Source organism: Passer montanus, unplaced genomic scaffold (assembly GCF_014805655.1).
Source record: "Passer montanus isolate IOZ18808 unplaced genomic scaffold, ASM1480565v1 scaffold19, whole genome shotgun sequence".
Lineage (NCBI taxonomy): Eukaryota > Metazoa > Chordata > Aves > Passeriformes > Passeridae > Passer > Passer montanus.
This window is the reverse complement of record NW_024366480.1, coordinates 8,284,060-8,303,131: the sequence shown is the minus strand read 5'-3', so window position 1 is coordinate 8,303,131 and position 19,072 is coordinate 8,284,060. Positions and strand designations below refer to the sequence as shown.

At 39.0% G+C, this 19,072-nt stretch overlaps 1 protein-coding gene across 3 annotated transcripts; it reads left to right on the top strand.

Moving 5' to 3' along the window:
- The first annotated feature begins 77 nt into the window (after positions 1-77).
- Positions 78-14,613, top strand: RNMT (RNA guanine-7 methyltransferase). Of its 3 annotated transcripts, none has more exons than XM_039705971.1 (11): positions 78-188; positions 1,566-1,826; positions 4,094-4,226; positions 5,684-5,806; positions 6,883-6,998; positions 7,909-8,090; positions 8,780-8,944; positions 10,087-10,204; positions 11,887-11,988; positions 12,977-13,010; positions 14,150-14,613. In XM_039705971.1, exons 2-11 carry the CDS (start codon positions 1,596-1,598, stop codon positions 14,185-14,187), a joined length of 1,242 nt encoding a protein of 413 aa, XP_039561905.1. In that variant the 5' UTR covers positions 78-188; positions 1,566-1,595; the 3' UTR covers positions 14,188-14,613. The 3 variants fall into 3 exon arrangements, with proteins under 3 accessions (XP_039561905.1, XP_039561906.1, XP_039561907.1); XM_039705972.1 differs by lacking the exon at positions 78-188 and adding an exon at positions 383-585; XM_039705973.1 differs by lacking the exon at positions 78-188 and adding an exon at positions 777-797.
- Positions 14,614-19,072: the final 4,459 nt, after the last annotated feature.

Sequence of the window (19,072 nt, the reverse complement as noted above, 5' to 3'; positions counted from 1 at the left end):
GCCTCCTGCCAGGCTGCTGCAGAGGGCGATGAGGTCGCTCCCAGCCCTCCTCTCCCCCGGCCGCCCCTCACAAAACACCGCGCGCGGCCGCGCCTTCCCGCTCCCTTTCCCGCGGCCCCTCCCAGGACGTGACGCCACCGCGGGAGTTCGTCACTTCCGCAAACAGGGATGGCGGGGCGCTGAGCCGGGTGAGTGCCTGGCGGCCGCGCCGGGGCCCTCGGCCTCGCCGGGCCGGGGGGCCGCAGGGGAGCGACGGGCGCCGGCGGCCGGGTAACGGGAGCGGAGGCCCCGAGGCCTCCCGGCCGCGTCATGGGGGAAGGGAAGGAGGGAAGGAAGAAGGGAGGGGGCGGGAGCGTCCCGGGGCCGGCGGGGACGTTCCCAAATCACTCCGGGCGTTTTGAGCTCTCCGGCTGAAGGAGCCTCTGCTTCCTTTGGCTGCCCCCGCTAGTTGTGAAAGTCGGAGAGCGTTTCACAGCTTGGGCTTTCAAAACATCTTGGAATAGCCGGGTGAGGATAACGAAGGGGCTGCTGCTGCTTCGCAAGCCGAGCGCTGTGGTGCTGTGCAGTAGTGGAAGAATAATTTCTGTAAGTCTTACTTTGAGGCCATTTGTTTTGAGGAAAGCTGCTCTGGCGCCTCTGTGTAGTGACCTGCTCAGTGGATGTGTTCGGGCCCTCATTAGGAGGTGAGCCTGGATTCAAATGTGACTTATTTTGAGGCCATTTGTTTTGAGGAAAGCTGCTCTGGCGCCTCTGTGTAGTGATCCGCTCAGTGGATGTGTTCTGGCCCTCATTAGGAGGTGAGCCTGGATCCAAATGTGATTTTTGGGTTTTAATTTTTTTTTTTTTTTGTCATTTAGACCACTGTTTCAGAACAGGAGGTGCCAAATTGCCCTCTCGCATATCTTGTTAAAAAGTAGGTGTTCTGCTTCCCAGTGCTGGTGTAAAGAAGGCTGGGATGTGCTGGAGACCAGATGAGCTTTGTAGTGGTTGTTGGCAGTCCTGCAGCCTGTTTAGATGTTTGTGAGGTGGAGATGTGGAAATACAGGTGCGCCTGAATATTCCACATATTAGTTAAGTGCAGAGCATAGTGGATATTCTTGGCAAACTGGAAAATCCACAACTGGTAATAAAATTTGCTCTCAAAAACCCATCTTGGTCTTTTATTTGAAGACATCCATTTCAAAGCATATCAGTTTAAATAACAAATTTACTAATTTGAGAGAACCTCTCTGTGTTTCTAAACATAAACTGATTTGTAGGTTACCTTTTATGGGAAGGGAAAGAAAAAAAACAGTAACATTTGGCAGTTGAGTCAATAAAGATATGTAAGAATGACTCTAAAATGAGAAGTAACAATTTATTTTAATTTTAACTTCTTTAATGAGTACTTTTAAGTTCCACATATTTTATTGAGCTGTCTTTATTAAACAAATGGTCAAATTTGAATTCTGTATGTTGCCTAGGGTGAAATACCAACATCACGTTCGAAAGTCATGATCATAACTACAAGTAAATGAAATTTTCAGCACTGAAAATTCTTGGTGTTTTGTTTCTTTTCCCTCTAGATTTCCATTCTGATCAGTGGACCAGTCAAAATGGCTGAAGTAACCAAGGCAGAAGAACAGCAAGTAGAGAAGAGTTTGGAAGAAGTGGAGAAAACACCTCCTGCTTTGGAGTCAGCTTCAGGTGTCGGGTGTGAAGGCAATAGTTCTGCTGCAGGTACAGAGCAGTCCACTGAAAACGACAAAGACGTTGATAGTGGTGATCAGAACGGCAGAGCAAAGAGGAAGAATGTTGATTCTGAAGATGAACCTTCTAAGAAAGTAGTGAGTATCATTTATTTTGAGCTGTTTTCAAATCCTTGTTTCAAAGGAACGATTGAAAATGTTTATGCTAGATGCGTGTGAGCCAGCATAAACACCAAGTATGGAAATGTTTCCTAGGGAAATAACAGGTACACAAGTGATTTTGGGCTTCACAGAGGAAAAAGAGGGCTGGCAATTACAGTGATAATCTCAGCACATACTTAGTCTAATTCTAAGACTGTTGCATCCTCTGTGTGGTAGCAATCTGTTAGTGTAGTGTAGGCATTAGTCCAAGTTCCATATCTTGAACTCCCTTCTCATGTATGTTGTTTGTCTGTGCATTAGCATAGTTACCTGTGCTTGGGAAGTTCTTCCATAAGGTAATTTTGTCCTTTTATTTCCTTGGTAAGGTACTGTATAGTTTGCAAAACTCGACAGACTGCATCCTCTGTGATACAGTTTTAGTGTGATTTGTTGTCAAAGTGAAGCAGTGAAAGGCTTACAGGCACTTCTTTGTATTTTAAGACTGCAGAAGCAGCAGAAAATGTGTGGACATATAAAAGGAGCTCCCGTCCCATACAGAAAATGTATGTCCTTTTATATGTCCACATGGGATGGTGAAAAGGGTAATGTTTTACATGATGCTGTCCTTTATTTTGTATGAGGTTGTAGAAGCTGATGCTTTAATGTCCACTCTAGTTAAACATTTTGGGATATTTAAATATAATTTGAAAATGTCTGAACCTAATGTTCTGTTTATCTGCCCAGAATTCTCCCAGTATGTTAATATATGGCTTAGCAGAATGGCAAAGTAAAGGGTGTCCTTTGTTGTGGTAGAAACATTATTAACCCTTTCATCCTTTTAGTAAGGGTTGATAAGGCTTAGATGAGCAGGAGCTTCCTTGGGTTTGTGTAGCCTAAGGGTGGAGAGAGGTGACTGAACATAGCTGCCACCATCTGGATGTTGCTGATGGCTGTTTGCAGCTGAGATGTGTTAATGGTTTGTATGAGTATGTCTCCCACACTTGTCTGAGTCAGCTGTTCTAGCCTCTGGCACCTTCAGTGGCCATTCAGGGACCCATCTGTGCTTCCCCTGAGAAGGAATAGAAGTCCACTGTGGTGATAAACAGATTATGAGGTTATAAAGATTTCAGACAAGTGAGGCTGTGTTCATTCTGAATCTTACCAAAAGTATATGAAACACTGAAGAATTCTCTTATATCAGCCAAACCTTCTTTCCCTTGAGGAACTGCTATTTGAATAGAAAGATGCAAAGATATTGACTTCTGTAGTGAACTATTAAGAATGCTTATAATGGCTTCATTCTGGTTTGTACTGTAATTTCAAATGCTTTTGTACTTCATAGAGTCCATGCTGGTTGTGTCCATGTTTTGGTTCTGTTACTTTGGATTTTATTTATTATTTGTTTTCACCTCATGTATATAGCTGAAGATCATTTTTAGGGTGAAGAAATGTTGAGAGCATAATATCTGCATGTAGATAGGATGCTTCTCTGCATAACAGGGGAGAGAAATGTCTTGTAGTACTTAAAGTTAAGGCTGGACAGAAATCTTTGTATTTTGAATTAAGGCTAAATCAGAGACATTTCTACAGCTAACTCTTAAGCATTGTATGGAATATGTTGTCAAAGGATTCCTCTCATTCCTTTATCATGGTCTGTTTAAATCTCTGGCAGTGGGGTCATCCACTTGGACCTTAATGTGATATTAACCAGTTGGCATTTTGGTTAAATTGGCAGTTTATACACTTCTGTCAGATGAGAACACTCAATTTCTGAAACAGGCTCTTTGAAGAGGCTTGAAGTTCCTTGAGAAGGAACATCCTCTTCTTCTGTCCCAGACTTAAGAAGAATGAAATGTGTTCTTTGAGCATGGTTGACAGTATTAGAGAGCCGAAAGTCAAGTATTTCCACGAAGGAAAGATGCTGGGCAATATCTCTGATCCAAAAAATGCTTGAATGAACTGAAAAGGGGATTAAGTTTGTGAGTATTGCTTTGATAATTGAAGTACTGACATCAGTACCAGGACAGATATGTGCAATCTGTTTATAATGATGGTGCTCTTTATAGTATTGCTTGTTTGCCTTCCTAAGTCCTTGAAGTGAACACGTGTGTCTTTTGATTAAATGACTAAGTAATAACTATAGTATTGCTTGTTTGCCTTCCTAAGTCCTTGAAGTGAACATGTCTTTTGATTAAATGACTAAGTAATAAAAAGAATTCAGTGCTTGAGTCTGTTCTTTCTGTGATGTGATTTCCTTTCTGCAGCATGTGATTGGTCATGGGCAAGCTGTAGCTGCACATTATAATGAACTTCAAGAAGTTGGTTTGGAAAAACGTAGCCAGTCTCGCATATTCTACCTCAGAAACTTTAATAACTGGACAAAGAGTGTCCTCATTGGTAAGTTTCCTTAATTGATTGCTTAGACATTATGAAAATGTAACTAATTTTTGTGTCAAAATATAACTTTTTCTGTTTTCTGATGTTGAGTATGACACTTTGTCTCATAACACATAGTAAGTTTTTCAGCTGCAGTAAAACGTCTATATTTATATTTAATTTGAATCTTTGTAGTAGTGTTTTGTATTGTTGGAGTGCCAAGCATATGGTTAAGTTTTAAACGTCAACTGACTTAAAAAATTCATACTGGAAACTGTTCTTCTCTGTGGCATTTTTAAAGAGAAAAGTGCAGCTTTAAATCATAAAGAACTTAAGTGTTCTTAGATAGAAACAAGAACAGCTTAATCTATCTCAAATAATTTCTTAGGCATTTTCCCAAAGCACTCTGTTCAGATCCTGGTTAAGCAGTTCTGCAGGAACCTTGAACACAAATATTTTCTATATTATCCGTAGTCAGTGGTTGTAAAGATGGAAAGCTAAAGGGTTTAGTTCTTTAAGAATCAGCATGTTTTTATTTAAAGGCAAAGTCTGCTGTTCCACAAATTAATTCCAAATTGAGGAAACAAAGCCATCAAATATCTGCCAACAAAGAAAAGAATCATCAGCACAGCACCACAGGTTCATGAAAAGGGATCTGTGCCAGAAGATGTTGGCACCGTTTGTCTTATCATGCTGCCTTTTGTTGTGCTATATCAGAGCAGTTAGAAGCAATATTTAGATTTCTATAAAGCTGTTCCTGAAGCCTGTGTTGAAGCCTTTCTGTCATAAAGAATTTCAGCAGTGTGGCTTTATAGCAGTTGTATCAAAACATATTTCATATCTCCTACTGTGAAGAAAAGTTGCTAGCATGCTGATATGTTATACATAATATGCCAACATCAGTCAGAGCAGAGAGAATCTGGGCAGCCTCGAGGGGGAAAAAATGTGACTGGTGTATGTAGGGTAGAAAGACAGCACAGGAGTAGCTACTGTTACTGCAAAGCCTGGGAGAGCAAGTGAAAAACATTATACATTTTTGTAGATGACTGGGAGGAGATGTGGCTGATGCATTTAATTGGCTTTTTGTTTTTGCAAAAGGCTTTCCCATACTTTCAAATAACATCTGCATTCATTAGAATGCTAATGAAAGGGAACCCTATTTCCCTCCCCATGCCCAGGGTGGTTGTTTAGCCATGTGCAGTTTTGCCTTAGCCAGGGCAGAAGTTCAGAGCCTCAGTCAACTTACATGCAGAGCACATTAAGCACAGAAAATATTAATCTTCTCCACAGTTTTAAAAGTTTGTGGTTCCTTTCATCCTTCTAGAAAGAAAAGAGATTTAAGTCTGTAATATTAAGAAGATTTATAGGCAAAGTAATGTCTGAAGTGTTTTAAAATTCCCATCTCCTTTTGGTTCTTTAGGCTGTTGGGTGCAATACGCAGAGATGTGTTTACATGCTCCTGGTTTTTATTTTTCTAGGTGAATTTATAGACCGGGTGCGACAGAAGAAGAGTGACATAACTGTTCTGGATCTAGGATGTGGGAAAGGTGGAGACTTACTGAAATGGAAAAAAGGCAGAATTAAAAAACTCGTCTGTACTGGTAAGAAGTACAATAAGTTTATAGGGAAAGTACATCAGGTTTTATGGGAAGCCAAGTCACCTCCAGTATTTTATTTCTTTTTTTCCAGTCAGTCAAAGAATGTAATGTACACCTTTTGTGCAAAAAGTTGTGTTTTGTCTTTTAATCTGAAGATAGGACTTGATTGCCAGCAGAAATATAAGTATCATCAATATTTAGCTTTCAGTTCAACTCCTAAATAAAAACTGATATCACTAAAGAAAAACACCATTGCCCCCAGTTGCCTTGGGCAAAATGTGGCCCTGGGGAAACGACCAACATTTTTTATTTTATGTCTTTTCTTCCACATCTAATCTCTCATATTTTTTTAAATTGTTCTGAAACACATAGAGGAGAGTTGCATTTAAAAAAAAAACCAAAAAAAACCTCTCCCCCCAGTGTTGTGAGAAAAAATGGTCTTGGGTGTTACAATCAGCTAAAGATTTTCAGACTTAGAAATGTGGAAGAGCTGAAAGCTGATTAAAAAAAATTCTGGTTTGAATAATTGGCTTAGATGTTGGGAGAATGATACCATCTTCCCTTTTCTCGAAAAGTATCCCTTTTCTTGGGATACATTTTTATTTCTCAAAATGTATCCCAAGGATAATCTGATAAAGTAACGGCAAATTTGATTAGGTACTAAAATTCACTAAAACTCTTTCAGTGGGAATTATTTTGGGCACTTCACATTTCACAGTTCTTTCTTGCATTATTCAGTGGGCAGTATTCAAATACAATTAATCAATTTACTTAAAAAGTTCTTAGGTCAATTTATTGCATATTGTGAGAAACTCAATGATGGAGAAAGAAGCAGTCTTAGAATTTAAAAAAATTCTCATAATGTGACACATCAGAAATGCATTTCAACATCTTTTATATTTTTAAGAGTATTAAGAATCCCAGGGAGCTGAGCTGTTTTAATGGAACTAAAGTTTGTTTTTTTATCCTACCGTATTGTACCTTCTGTGTTTCAGTAATCATTCCAGTTTTCTTGTCTGGAGCAGTGTACACACTTTTAAAAGTTTCATTTATTATATTTATTATCTTTCCATATGTAGACATTGCTGACATTTCTGTGCAACAGTGCAAGCACCGCTATGAAGAAATGAAATCCCGATGTCGGTATAATGAACATATTTTTGATGCAGAATTCATACAAGCAGATAGTACCAAGGTACAGCTCCTGTGCTTTGTAGTATTTTGGAGATTTAATGTTCTCTATGGTAGCAATGTAAGATTTTGGGTGTATGTATTTTTAGGGTTGGATTATTGTACTACCAGGAAAATCAGCCGTAGGGGTTACTGGAAGGTTGCTTAAGGTGGACTTTGGTGCATTTTGCTGTGGTTGTACAGCGTAACATTCCTGAAGCCTGAATGTCTTTTCCAGATAGTAAATCTGGTGCTTTCACTATCTTTTACTCGACAAGGGGAACAGAATGACTCTTCAGCTTTGGAGTTATGTGAGACAGCATGGGATGTTGGAAACTATTTTGGTGAATGCTGGAATATATAAAGCACATTTTCTGATTTAACTTAACTGATTTAACACTTAGAATTTTTTCTTTCTAGTGACATTTTGGTTACTATAATAGGTACCTTTAAAACTTGTGTGGTAGAGCAGGTTTTTTAGACTGTCTAGAGGCAGTGGTGAATGCATGGCTGAGGATTAGTAAGGAGACAGTCTTGTAAACAGAACTGCTTTTTCTTCCTAAAAGTGCAGGCTGAGACAGCACATACCTGGTTCCAGCATATCTGTTCTCCGCTTTGCATGAAGGGTTTACTTGAATTCTTGGTTGCCTTTCCTTCTTCTGAGAAATAATCTGTTGCAGGTTCATGTCATCTGTCTTGACTTGGGGGAAAGGAAAGAGGCTTGGCCAGGAAAGAAAGAGATATTTTCACATTGCTATTACAGCTTAGTCTTAGATGCATATGTATTTTCTGTTGCATGCTTTGTTCTGTCTGTCCTTGTACACAAAAGTTAATTTCCCTGATTTTTGGCCTCTATATTGAATGTAGTGTATTTTTTAGAAGATTTAAGTGAATCATGCTTGTTTCTGTATTTTTTTCTTTTTTATCTGTTGCAGGATCTCTTGTCTTCCAAGTACAATGATCCAGATATGCGCTTTGACATTTGCAGTTGTCAATTTGTTTACCACTATTCATTTGAGACATATGAGCAGGCTGACATGATGCTTAAAAATGCTTGTGGGAACCTCTCTCCTGGAGGTTATTTCATTGGCACAACTCCAAATAGCTTTGAACTTGTGTAAGTACTCTTATGTCCTGTTAGTCTTCCCAAACTCTGTGAAGCATTGTTAAGTGATAGATGTTCTTACAGTGCTCCAATATGTTTGTGCAAGCAAAAGCAATTTTTTGCAACAATTTTGGATTCTAGTAAAAAAGGATCTCACTCATGAAGTTGACTCAAACAGGTAAACAATACTTACCTTTGTCTCATGTCCTCATGGCTCTTCTGTTAGAGAGTACAGGTCTTCGTACACTTCATCCCTCTGTCATGACTTTAGTGGTGTCAAAATTACCACAGCCTGGGGAAAAACTGTCAGGGTTTTGGGTTGTTTCTAGAAGCCTGACTTGTCCGTGTAGATTATCTGTGTGTCTGGGCTAAAGGTTTGTCCACAGCCTGGGGAAAAACTGTCAGGGTTTTGTGGTTGTTTCTAGAAGCCTGACTTGTCCATGTAGATTGTCTGTGTGTCTGGGCTAAAGGTTCACCTTGTAGGTCCATTTTGTCCTTGGTGTGTTGTATGGCAATGATAACCTGTTAAAACCCAGTATGCTGCTTCATTTTGTTGTTTTATTGCCTTATGAGATAAGGGAAGGGGGAAACTAGAGAGATCACCGAGTATTACTGGGAGAAACACTCTCAGGCTTCTTATGTGTAGTTTTCTCTGCCTGTTCAGTACTGGTCAATAAATATTTGTTTATCTCATTCTATAGAAAGAGACTCGAAGCTTCAGATACAAATTCATTTGGGAATGATGTGTACAATGTAAAATTTGAAAAGAAGGGAGACTATCCCTTGTTTGGCTGCAAGTATGATTTTCACCTGGAAGAAGTGGTTGATGTCCCTGAATTTTTGGTTTACTTTCCCTTACTGGAAGAGTAAGTTAAGTTTTAAATTTATTATACAATAAAAGCTGTGGAACATAAGAAATATTTGTTTAGTTTATGGGTCATTGCATAATGCTTGCAGAAGATTATGTTTTGGTGTTCTTACTATATTTTTCAGTTCTTAATTTTTTGTTGTTGCTTTAGATACAGAGGTTTCTTGCATTTCTATCCACAACTGTGATCTGTCTATCCAGGTGCTCTGGTCAGAAGATGTGAGGACTTAAACTATGTCTCACGAGGGATCATCTGATCTGAGATACTGGATCAGCAAAATCTGAGATACTGTCAGCAAACCTTTAAAACTGTTAGCTTTTTCTTCTTTAATTGTAGCTTTTTGAGGGGTTTCTTTCTACCCCTTTTTTAGTCTTTCAGTAAGCTTTCTTGTGCTTCTTCTTCACCATAGTGCCTCTTTCTTGTTTCCTCCACCTTTCCTTAGATGTTCGTAGGATTTTTGCTGTGAGAAATTTTTTTCTTCCTCTAAATGATCTTCATCTGTAAGCATACATTTTGCTGTTACCTCTGTGTGACCTCGGATTTGGTTTTTCCAGCTGTATCCTGAAGTACAGACAAATCTTTCCATACTGGGTTTTTTCCTGCTATTCAAGCTCAGTGTGGTTAAGCAGTATTAAGCTTTCCCTTCAAGCATGTTCAAGAGCTTCATTTGTAGCTGTCTGTGAAAAATAACAGCATCTGTCACTGACAGCTGTAACTTCAGTGTTGCATGTCCACGGCGTCTACATAAAATTGAGATGTAAGCCGCTGAATACAGTAGCAAGAAGTTCTCTAAATATATTCGTAATATCTGACATGATAGATACTGCAGGGAAAAGTGTAGTCTTTCTGGAAGTCCACATGAAACTTCTGTGTTTCAGGAGAAGAGACCTTTTCTATTGAAATGTTTGTAAATTACTTCTGTGTAGATTTTTGATGTCCTAATTTAAAAACCAAAACTGTGCAATTTGTGGTGGAACTGCAGTTTTTTTCATCTAAATGTCTTTACTAAGAAAAAAAGTTGTAAAGGAGTGTTATTCTAGTGAATACCATAAGATGTCACTGTGGCTTAAAATTGTTTCTTTGAAAATAAAGCTACGATAATTTTGTGGCTTCCCTAATTAAGCTTGTTATTTTGACAGAATGGCAAAGAAGCATGGTATGAAATTAGTCTACAAAATGACGTTTCGGGAATTCTATGAAGAAAAAATCAAGAACGAGGAGCATAAAATGCTGTTGAGGAGAATGCAGGCCTTGGAGGTAAATTTGGAGTTGACTTGTTTGATTGTAATAGCATTTTACATCTTGTTAATTTTTACACAATAATTGAAATTCCCTTTGTGAACATTTTACAATTAATTAAGGGCCACCAATAGAAAGTATTTAGTTCCTGGGGCTGAAAGTGTGACTCTGGTTGTTGATCTTGACTGGCTGCCAGACACCCCCTGACATGCACTCTTGTTCCCTCTTCCCAACAGGATGTGGGGAGAAAATAGAAAAAAAAACTTGTGGGTCAAGATAAATTCAAGGAGATTGCTTAGTAATTACTGTCACAGACAAAACAGACTGAATTTGGAGAACGTTAATTTAATTTATTAAAAAAAAAAAGTAGAAAGGTGAGAAACATCAAAACCTAAAAACACCATTGTCCCACCCACTGCTTGTTCCCTGGCTCAGCATCATTTGTTCACTCCTGACCTTTCTATCTCCTCTCCCTTCCTCTGCGTGGGAATGGGGATTGTGGTCTGTTCATAACACTTTGTTTCTGCTTCTCCTTCTTCCTCACACTCTCCTCTTGGTCCAGCACAGGTTCCACCCAATAGATGAGTCAGCTTTGAAGATAATATTTCAATATTGAGGCAAGTTTCTGTTTTTATGAAGTAGGAAACAGAAGCCCAAGAATCATGCCAAGTGTTAGATAGTGGTGTCTGTAATCCATTTCTTCCTCAGCAGAGAGCCTGAAAGTTGGATCTTTGTGCAAGGAATATTGACTGAAAAGACAGAAAGGAATCTTTGTAGGAATAAAAGGACAGTCTGTGTTCATAGAAGAAAATGGTACTTAACTGTTACTGAGCATATGCTTTTGCCCAATGTTCTTGCATTTTTTGTTTATTCTCCATCTCTTACCCTGGATAACTTTAGCAGCTTCAGAGAGGCTTTTCCAGGCCATCTCTGAGGCTTTGGCTTTACTTGCAGTTATGTGTTTCCCTCATCCCTCAAATGAGAATTCTCCTGCAGAAAACTCTCAGATCAATTAATTAGTGACTTACTCAGCTGATTCAGACTGCATCTTGACTGCACTTGCTGGCTCTGTAAGTGATGATGCTGTGTAAGGGCTCACACTGGCAGTAGCACAGAGACACAGCCTTTGACTTACCATCTTCCTTCTTAGGAATGAGAGAGTTGTCTTAAGGTAGCAGCCACTTACAACTGAGGACTGCATTTTTACAATTAGATTTATTTACTCAGATCACTAGTAACTGGGATCCTTAATAAGTACATCTTAGTTTTGAAGAACCTGTTGTATGTTTCTGTTACAGCTTGTGTGTTACTGAAATGTTTCAATTGTTCTACTTGAAATTGTAGTTGCCCATTTTTTTGAACTTCTGCTGAAGAGTTGCTGGTATAGTTGCTCTTCTAAAAGAAGGTGTATCTGGGTAACACTCATAATGAGCTGTACATGAAGGAGAGTGTTTATAGTTATTCTGTTTCCCCTGCTTTAGAGGCATAAGGATAAAACTGAATTTGTAATCCTTGGGTGTCAGATCTCCTGGTAAGTAGGGAACATCAGACCTGTTCCTGAGGATGCTATAAAGGAGAGACGTAAATTTAAAATATTTTTAAGATTTACTGACTTCTGTTGTGGACTGTGTTGTGACAAACCCTTTACTTGATGTGAATAATGTATCTCACTACTCAGTGTTTTATTCTGTGTTTTCCAGCCATATTCTGCACATGGTGATTCCAGGCTTGTTTCTGATAAACCTGATGATTATGAGCATGCAAAAGAGTTTATCAAAGACGGCAAGGCAAAGTTACCATTGGTAAGTTGCTTTATACTTCACTAGAGATAATGGTGTCTTAAAATTGAGGTCCTGATCTTTCAAACTGTGCTGCCTTCTTCATTTCAACTGCAGTGAAGTTGGTATCAGTGTCTCTTTGCATGTGAAAAATAATAGAGCTGCAGGGCTAAGGGGTTCATCTAATCTATATCCTGTACTCAAAGAATCAAATTCACTTAATTTGGTAGCTGTTAAGAAATTTGTAATAATACAGATGGAAAGGATATTTTTTCCATCTTACTTGACAGCTGTTCTTTCTAACTGCACTTAATTTGAAGAGTCTTCCTATATGTCTGGATCTTCACAATACTGATTTAAAGCATTAATTTTAATCCTCTGATGGGAGACTTCAAAGCTTTCTGCATAATACTTATATATTTGAGAACATATATATTTGAAATCATTCTTTCAATTTTCATCAATACAGCATGGGGATGGTCAGTTTAAAGTTTTTCCACTTGGTTCTGTTGTTTGGGTTTTTTTTTTTTTAATAATTGACTGATCTACTGTTTATGTTCTGAATTCTTGAAGATGTAGTCCTTTTACTGCATATATAAAAATTTAAATTAAATGGTGGCAGCACCATGGTGTAAGGCCTTTTCCCGACTTGTGCACAATTACTGGGCATCTGGGTCTGAAGAGCAGCTGGAGCCAGGTCAGGTCACACTGGTGTGTGGTGATGGACACAGGCATCCTCTGCATTGCAGAGGCATCCAGACCAACAGACTGTTGGCCCATTCTCCTGTACCTGTTTAATTTAGGTGTGTTCCATTGTCTGGATCTTCCAATTCCCAACCATCGTAGTTAGTGTAGTTGTAAATATCTGCGGTCTACTGTAATGCTTTCCTTGACCCTAAATAGCCAGTCACTGGGGGTGATGAGACATTGGTCAGTGAAAAATGGAGCTAAATCAGTATTTTATTGTTTCCTTATTTTTTGTTGAAACTGTGGGTTTTTTGTCCCCTTCTAGGGAACCTTGAGTAAATCTGAATGGGAAGCAACAAGTAAGTAATGGTTTTGAAAACACTATTGATTGAATGACTGCTTTGAAAAGTCTTTAAAATAACCTGTTAGTCATGGAAGAAAATCCAGATTTTAAATATAATATGGTGTTGTTATTTGTAATTCAAAATGTCTGTGTATAGATTATGTAGTATGCACATCTCAAGAAATTGGGAGAGAAATGCGTAAGTGCAGCCAACCAGAATTTGTATTTTTGCAGGCCATTATACTGGTTGTGTTAGTAGTTTAAAACCAAAAATGCTGTTTACTTCACAGGTGAGAGAAATCTTCACTCTGCTTTATTAAATTATTATCTAATTTTTGACTCTATGAATTATAAGGTAGACATAAATTTCTAGCAATCTAGAAGTATTATCTCTATTAGCTAGTTGAGAGGGGCTTTTTATATAGTTTTATACCTTTTCATACCTAAAAAAAGATTCATACCTTTAAAAGTTCAGTGATTACTGTGTTTCCTAAGTAGTCTATTTTTCCAGAAACATGGGGTATTGAGCTTCTGATAAGAGTATAAGCACAGCTTATTCCTTATATGGAACTTTGCATTGTTGCTGAGGAATGTCTGATAAGCTTGTCTTGAAAGATTTACAAGTAGCTATGGTACCTCATTCATTAAAACAAAAGTTGAAATCAAGTGAAAATCTGTAGATGTGGTCTCAAGTAACTGGTTTAACGTATCTGTCTGGTATAGAGCATAGGAACTTCTGGCATAGCTGGCATTGAATATATGCCTGCTAAGTTTTCCAGGGGTGCTAGTGTGGATTGTACAAATATCCATTAATAGAATCATACTGTTCTGGACTTCAAAAAATGCTATAATTTCATCTTTGTCCATCAAAATTGATAATGTGTATCATGAGTTCATTCACTTTTCAATTAAAAATGAATAATTTTAACCGTGATTGTCCATTACTGCAAGTATGAAGGAGTCTTCAAACTTAACTCACATGACTTTTTAGGTGCTAGTGAATGTTCAATATATGTAGAATGGGACAGTAATTTATGAATTTGATTCACATTTCTGAAAGCATGTAAAACTTTCTTGGAGTGGAATGCTAGAGTTACTCACTGGAGGATCATAAGATCTTTTGTAATTTCAATAATCTGCTATTTTCTTTTTTAGGTATTTACTTGGTATTTGCATTTGAGAAGCAACCATGAAACTTCACATACTGGATGCAGCAAGAAGGGATCATATCCACGTGCAAGTTGGAATGATCAGAAATCCATTGTGGCAACTATTTTTTTATTTTTTATTTTTTAATTATCAGACGTGTGCAGGACACTACCAAAAACTAGAGCAAGCTCATGATTCAGAGTTACATTGCCTGTCTGTGACAGATGGACTTGTGTGTGTATATATAAGAAAGATTCTGAACCAGTCTTTTTAAGCATTTGTAAGCAATCTGCATGCTCTCAAAACCTGTGTTTGAACTCACTTAACTTTGTTAGAAACAAATGTTTTGTTTGTAGAAGTATGTTTGTGATTATGAGCCTGACCCTGCACTTTCTGAAGTTAATGGAAGAATGTTGACTTCAATAATGCAGAATGAGGGCCTAAATACTGTTCTGCAGAGCTCAGTTAATTCATAATGAGATCTGTTCAGCATAGAGGGTATGTCCACATTGCATGCAGAGCAAAAAATACCCAAGTCAGTTTGAGAACCTCTGTGCTGTGCTCAAGCCTGCATTGTAAATCTACCTTAGTGGTATTCATGGTGCATTTTACATGGTAAAATCCCATGATGTTCTTGTTTTTCCTGCTTGCTGATATGTAGTGTCACTTCATGGTGCTTTTAAGATTAAATGAGTTTGTTCTGTACAAAACTGCTCTGAAAGTACTCAATTTCTAATGTTTTAAATCTCGACTTCATTTTCCAAATATGGCTATTTGGTAATCAGTAACAGCTGCTTAAGTTAGATTACTGAACATTTTTTATTATATTAAAAGACTATTCTGACTTTTCAATAGTTTTAGTGTTTCTTGAAACTTACTAGACAGATCTTAGGATGCCTTTCTTTCTTGTTTCATAAAATTCCAAATGGGCTTGGCAGTAGAATGAGCTGTTGGTAGTGATGGGGACCTCATTGCAGTCTTAAAAAACATGGTCATGTCATGGATCATGAACCAAAAGGGGAACCTGTGTGTTAGCTGAGGATACCAGCAGTTCTCTCTGGAAGGGAGTGCTGTGTATGTGCATACACACTCTGGTACCTATGGGTAACAATCCCCAAATTGGAGGCACGTTTGGGAATGTAATCAAATGATACCAGTAGGCAGAACTGTGCCTAACTACCATCATAACTGCTTGTTAGTCTCTTAGAGCTGGCTTAGGGGTTTCTATACGGTGTTAGCTTGACTTTCCATGTGCTTGTAGCCACCCATTACTTAGAAAGCCTGACTACTTCATGTTTCTTCTCCCCAGTTTGGGCTAATGGCTGCTGTTGGCTGCTGTTGGCCAGTAGATTTAACACAGAGATGAAATGATGATGGTACATGAGTATTTTGAAAAGTTATAGCAAACCTCGAAGAGAACATTTCTGTTAAGACCTAAATGTTCAAATTATAGGAGTTTTTAGTTTTATTGCTTTCCCCCTGTAATTAGGTTGTACTCTTTCCTCCATGACTCCTATTTTTCTTGTTGTCTAGAAGAACACTTGTAACCTTCACTGAAGCAGTAGAATCTGTCAGTTCTGCTGCTGAAATTAAGACAATAAGATGTTCTTGTCTGTTAGAATTAGTACTTATGAAACTAGCTAAAAATGATGACACTTTAGAAGTGCTGAAATGTTTCTTTGAAATTTGTGTGCGTCAAAGCTAGTTTTGCTGGATTTCTTGTATCAATTTTCATTTGAAAATACATTGTTATGCTATTTTTGGAAGAAATAAGAATAATAAAAACAGAGGGAGTACAGTGAAGTGTCTTTCCTCTTTGAAGTGAATCTTAACATATCAATCACATAGTCACATAATGGTTGAGTTCATAAGAATAATAAAAACAGAGGGAGTACAGTGAAGTGTCTTTCCTCTTTTAAGTGAATCTTAACATATCAATCACATAATCACATAATGGTTGAGTTCAGAAGGGACTTCTGGAGGTCATTTGGTCCAACTCCCACCCCTGCCTAAGGATGTTCACGCAGAGCTGGTTGCCAGGACCTTGTCCAGACAGCTTTTGAACAGCTCCAATGGTGGGGACTCCACAACGTCGTTGGGCAACCTGTGCATGTGCTTGGTCACTCTCGCAGTAAAAGTCTCCTGGTATTCAGAGGGAATTTCCTGTTTTAGTGTGTGCCCATTTCCTCTTGCTCTGTCACTGGACACACAGAAAAGGCCCTAGACCCATCTTTACAAGCTCCCTTTGGATATTTGAATATATTGATAAGATTACTGCCCTGAGCCTTCTGGCTCCAGGTCTTCGCCCAGCCTTTCCTTGTATGAGAGATGTTCCAGCATTTTGAATGCAGTTACACCCAGTATCAACTCCTGGCATACACTGTTGGTGACCTTCAAATAGGTCAGCATTTTGAATGCAGTTACACCCAGTATCAACTCCTGGCATACACTGTTGTTGACCTCCAACTAGGCTTTGTTTCAGTGATCACCACTTTCTGGGCTGGCTACTCAGTTTGCAATTCCCTCTCACTGTGCATCCAGGATGGTGGATGCAAAAAACCCCCTTCCTAATATCAAAATAGACTATTCCACTGCTTTTTCATCATCAAGACAGACATTTATGTTCTCATAGAAGTTTGTACTGTTGGTTAAGCATGATATCCCTGTGATGAATCCATACTGACAATTCCTGGTAATTTTCTTGTCATTCAACTGCCTGGAAATAATTTCCAGTATCTGTTTTCAATCACCTCATTGAGGTGAGGATGGTACTGTAGTTCCCTGGATAATTTTCCTTGACCTTCCTGAGGATATGAGCAGCATATGCTTTCCTCCAGTCTTTGGACATTTCTCCTGAATACTCATTCAAAGATCCTTGAGAGTGGACTCATACTGATAGCTGTCATCTCCCTCCATACTTGTGGGTATATCCCATCAGGGTCCATGGAGTCACATATGTGACATACTTGCTTAAGTATTTCCTGACCTGATTCTTTTCAACCAAGGACACATCTTCCAGCCTTTCATTCTGGTCTCTGGGCCTGAGAGTCCTGAAAGACCAAGTTCCTTGTAGAGACAGAAGTGAAGAAAATATTTGGGACCTCTACCTTTTCCATGCTCTGTGTCACAAGTGCCTTGCCCCATTCTGCACATTTTTTTCCAGTCTTCCTTTTTTTATCCATACACTTTATAGAAGCCCTTGTTGCCTTGGAAATCTCTGGCCTGATTTAATGCCACGTGGGTTTTGGCTCTCCTGACTGCATATTCTGAGTAGGTTACCTGTCTGTCCATCCACCTTCTGTATACTTTCTTCTTGTGTCTGAATTTAGTCAGGAGCTCTTTGTTCATCCACACAGGTCTCCCGGCTTTTGCCTGACTTCCAATTCATGGGGATAGACCTCTCTTGATCTTGGAGGAGGTGATATTTGAATAATAATCAGCTTTATTGAGTCCCTTTCCTCCAGGGCATTATTCCATCAGATTCTACAATGCAGACCTTTGAAGAGGCAAACATCTGCTCTTCTGAGGACCAATGTTGTGCTTGGTTTTTGCACTGCTAACGCATCTCAGGATCCTAAACTCTGTATCTCATGCTCACTGCAGCCAAGGTAGCCTCTGAGCTTCACCTCCTCAGCAAGCTCCTTGTTGGTGGTATGAGGTCCAGCAGAGCATCTCTTTGGTTCCTCTATCACTTGGGTCAGGAAGCCATTGATGCTCTTCAGGAACCTCCTTAAGTGCTTTTATCTTGCTGTGTTATCCCTCCTATAGCTGTTGAGGACCAGGGCTGTAGATGTGAAGCTGCTTCCAGACACAGAGAACCTCATCCACTTCTCTCTGTTCAGGTGTCTTGTAGCCAACAACCACAATGATGCCACCTGTACTTGTCATCTCTTTAGTCCTTACCCTGTAAAAAAGTCTTCATTGCAGAGCTCCAGTTGTACAGGTCATCTCACCATTTCCCCATGATTCCAGCAAGATCATAGCCTTGCAACATTTCCTGATAAATACATGTCTTCCCAGTACTACCACATGACTTTAGAGAAGCAATTAAAGGTAAGCAAAGCAATTAGATTCCCAGGACTGCTGATGAGACATTGAAAATAGGGGAGTGCTAAGGTCATCTGAGCTGGATGATTTTTTGCAATGGAAGGAATTTTGGTAATCTCCTGAACTAAGAAATTGTAGGAATGATACCTGGTGCTGCACCAATTAAGTGGTTTCATTTTCAAATTCACTTTACACTATAAGGGAAATCAGAAATGGCAACTGAACTTTGTAGGACATTTTGTCCACCCTCAACTAGGTGGTGAGATGTATGAGTTAGGAATAGGAGCTGGAAAACATGCCACCTTTTTTTCTAGTTGCTTCCCTAATGGCAAACAGTTCAGAACTCTGTGAGAACCGTTAACCAAGTGGGTCAGCATGTAGTTGTTGGGGGGGCAGCAGATCTGAGAAAATGTTTTGTGCTTAGGTTAAGTAGATTCCTTGCTGCAGGAAACACCTCAGCTTGCCATGAAAATGTTTGTATGAAAATCCTGTATTAAAAACGAGGTAATTCTTCCTTGTTTAGATATTCTGAAACCTTATAGCAAAAACAGTTAAATGAGATACTATATTTGTGGAGGAAATGTGTTATATCAGTGCTATATTGTAGAAGTTTGCTTTTGTGACTTACACACCAGAGTGGTGGAAATTGCTGCAAAACATTTAAGCATGTGCTGTGTTTCATGCTTAAGTTTCAAGCAAATGCTTAAGCCATTGTGTTGCCTGGTGGAAGGTATTTGATTGACTGTAAAAGACAGACTTTGAGAATGGTTTTGGTTGGAAGGGACCTTAAAAATCATGTAGCTCTACCCTCCTTGCTGTGTCCAGGAGCACCTTTCACTAGAATAGGTTGTGCAGACCTCCATCCAACCTAGCCTTGAACAC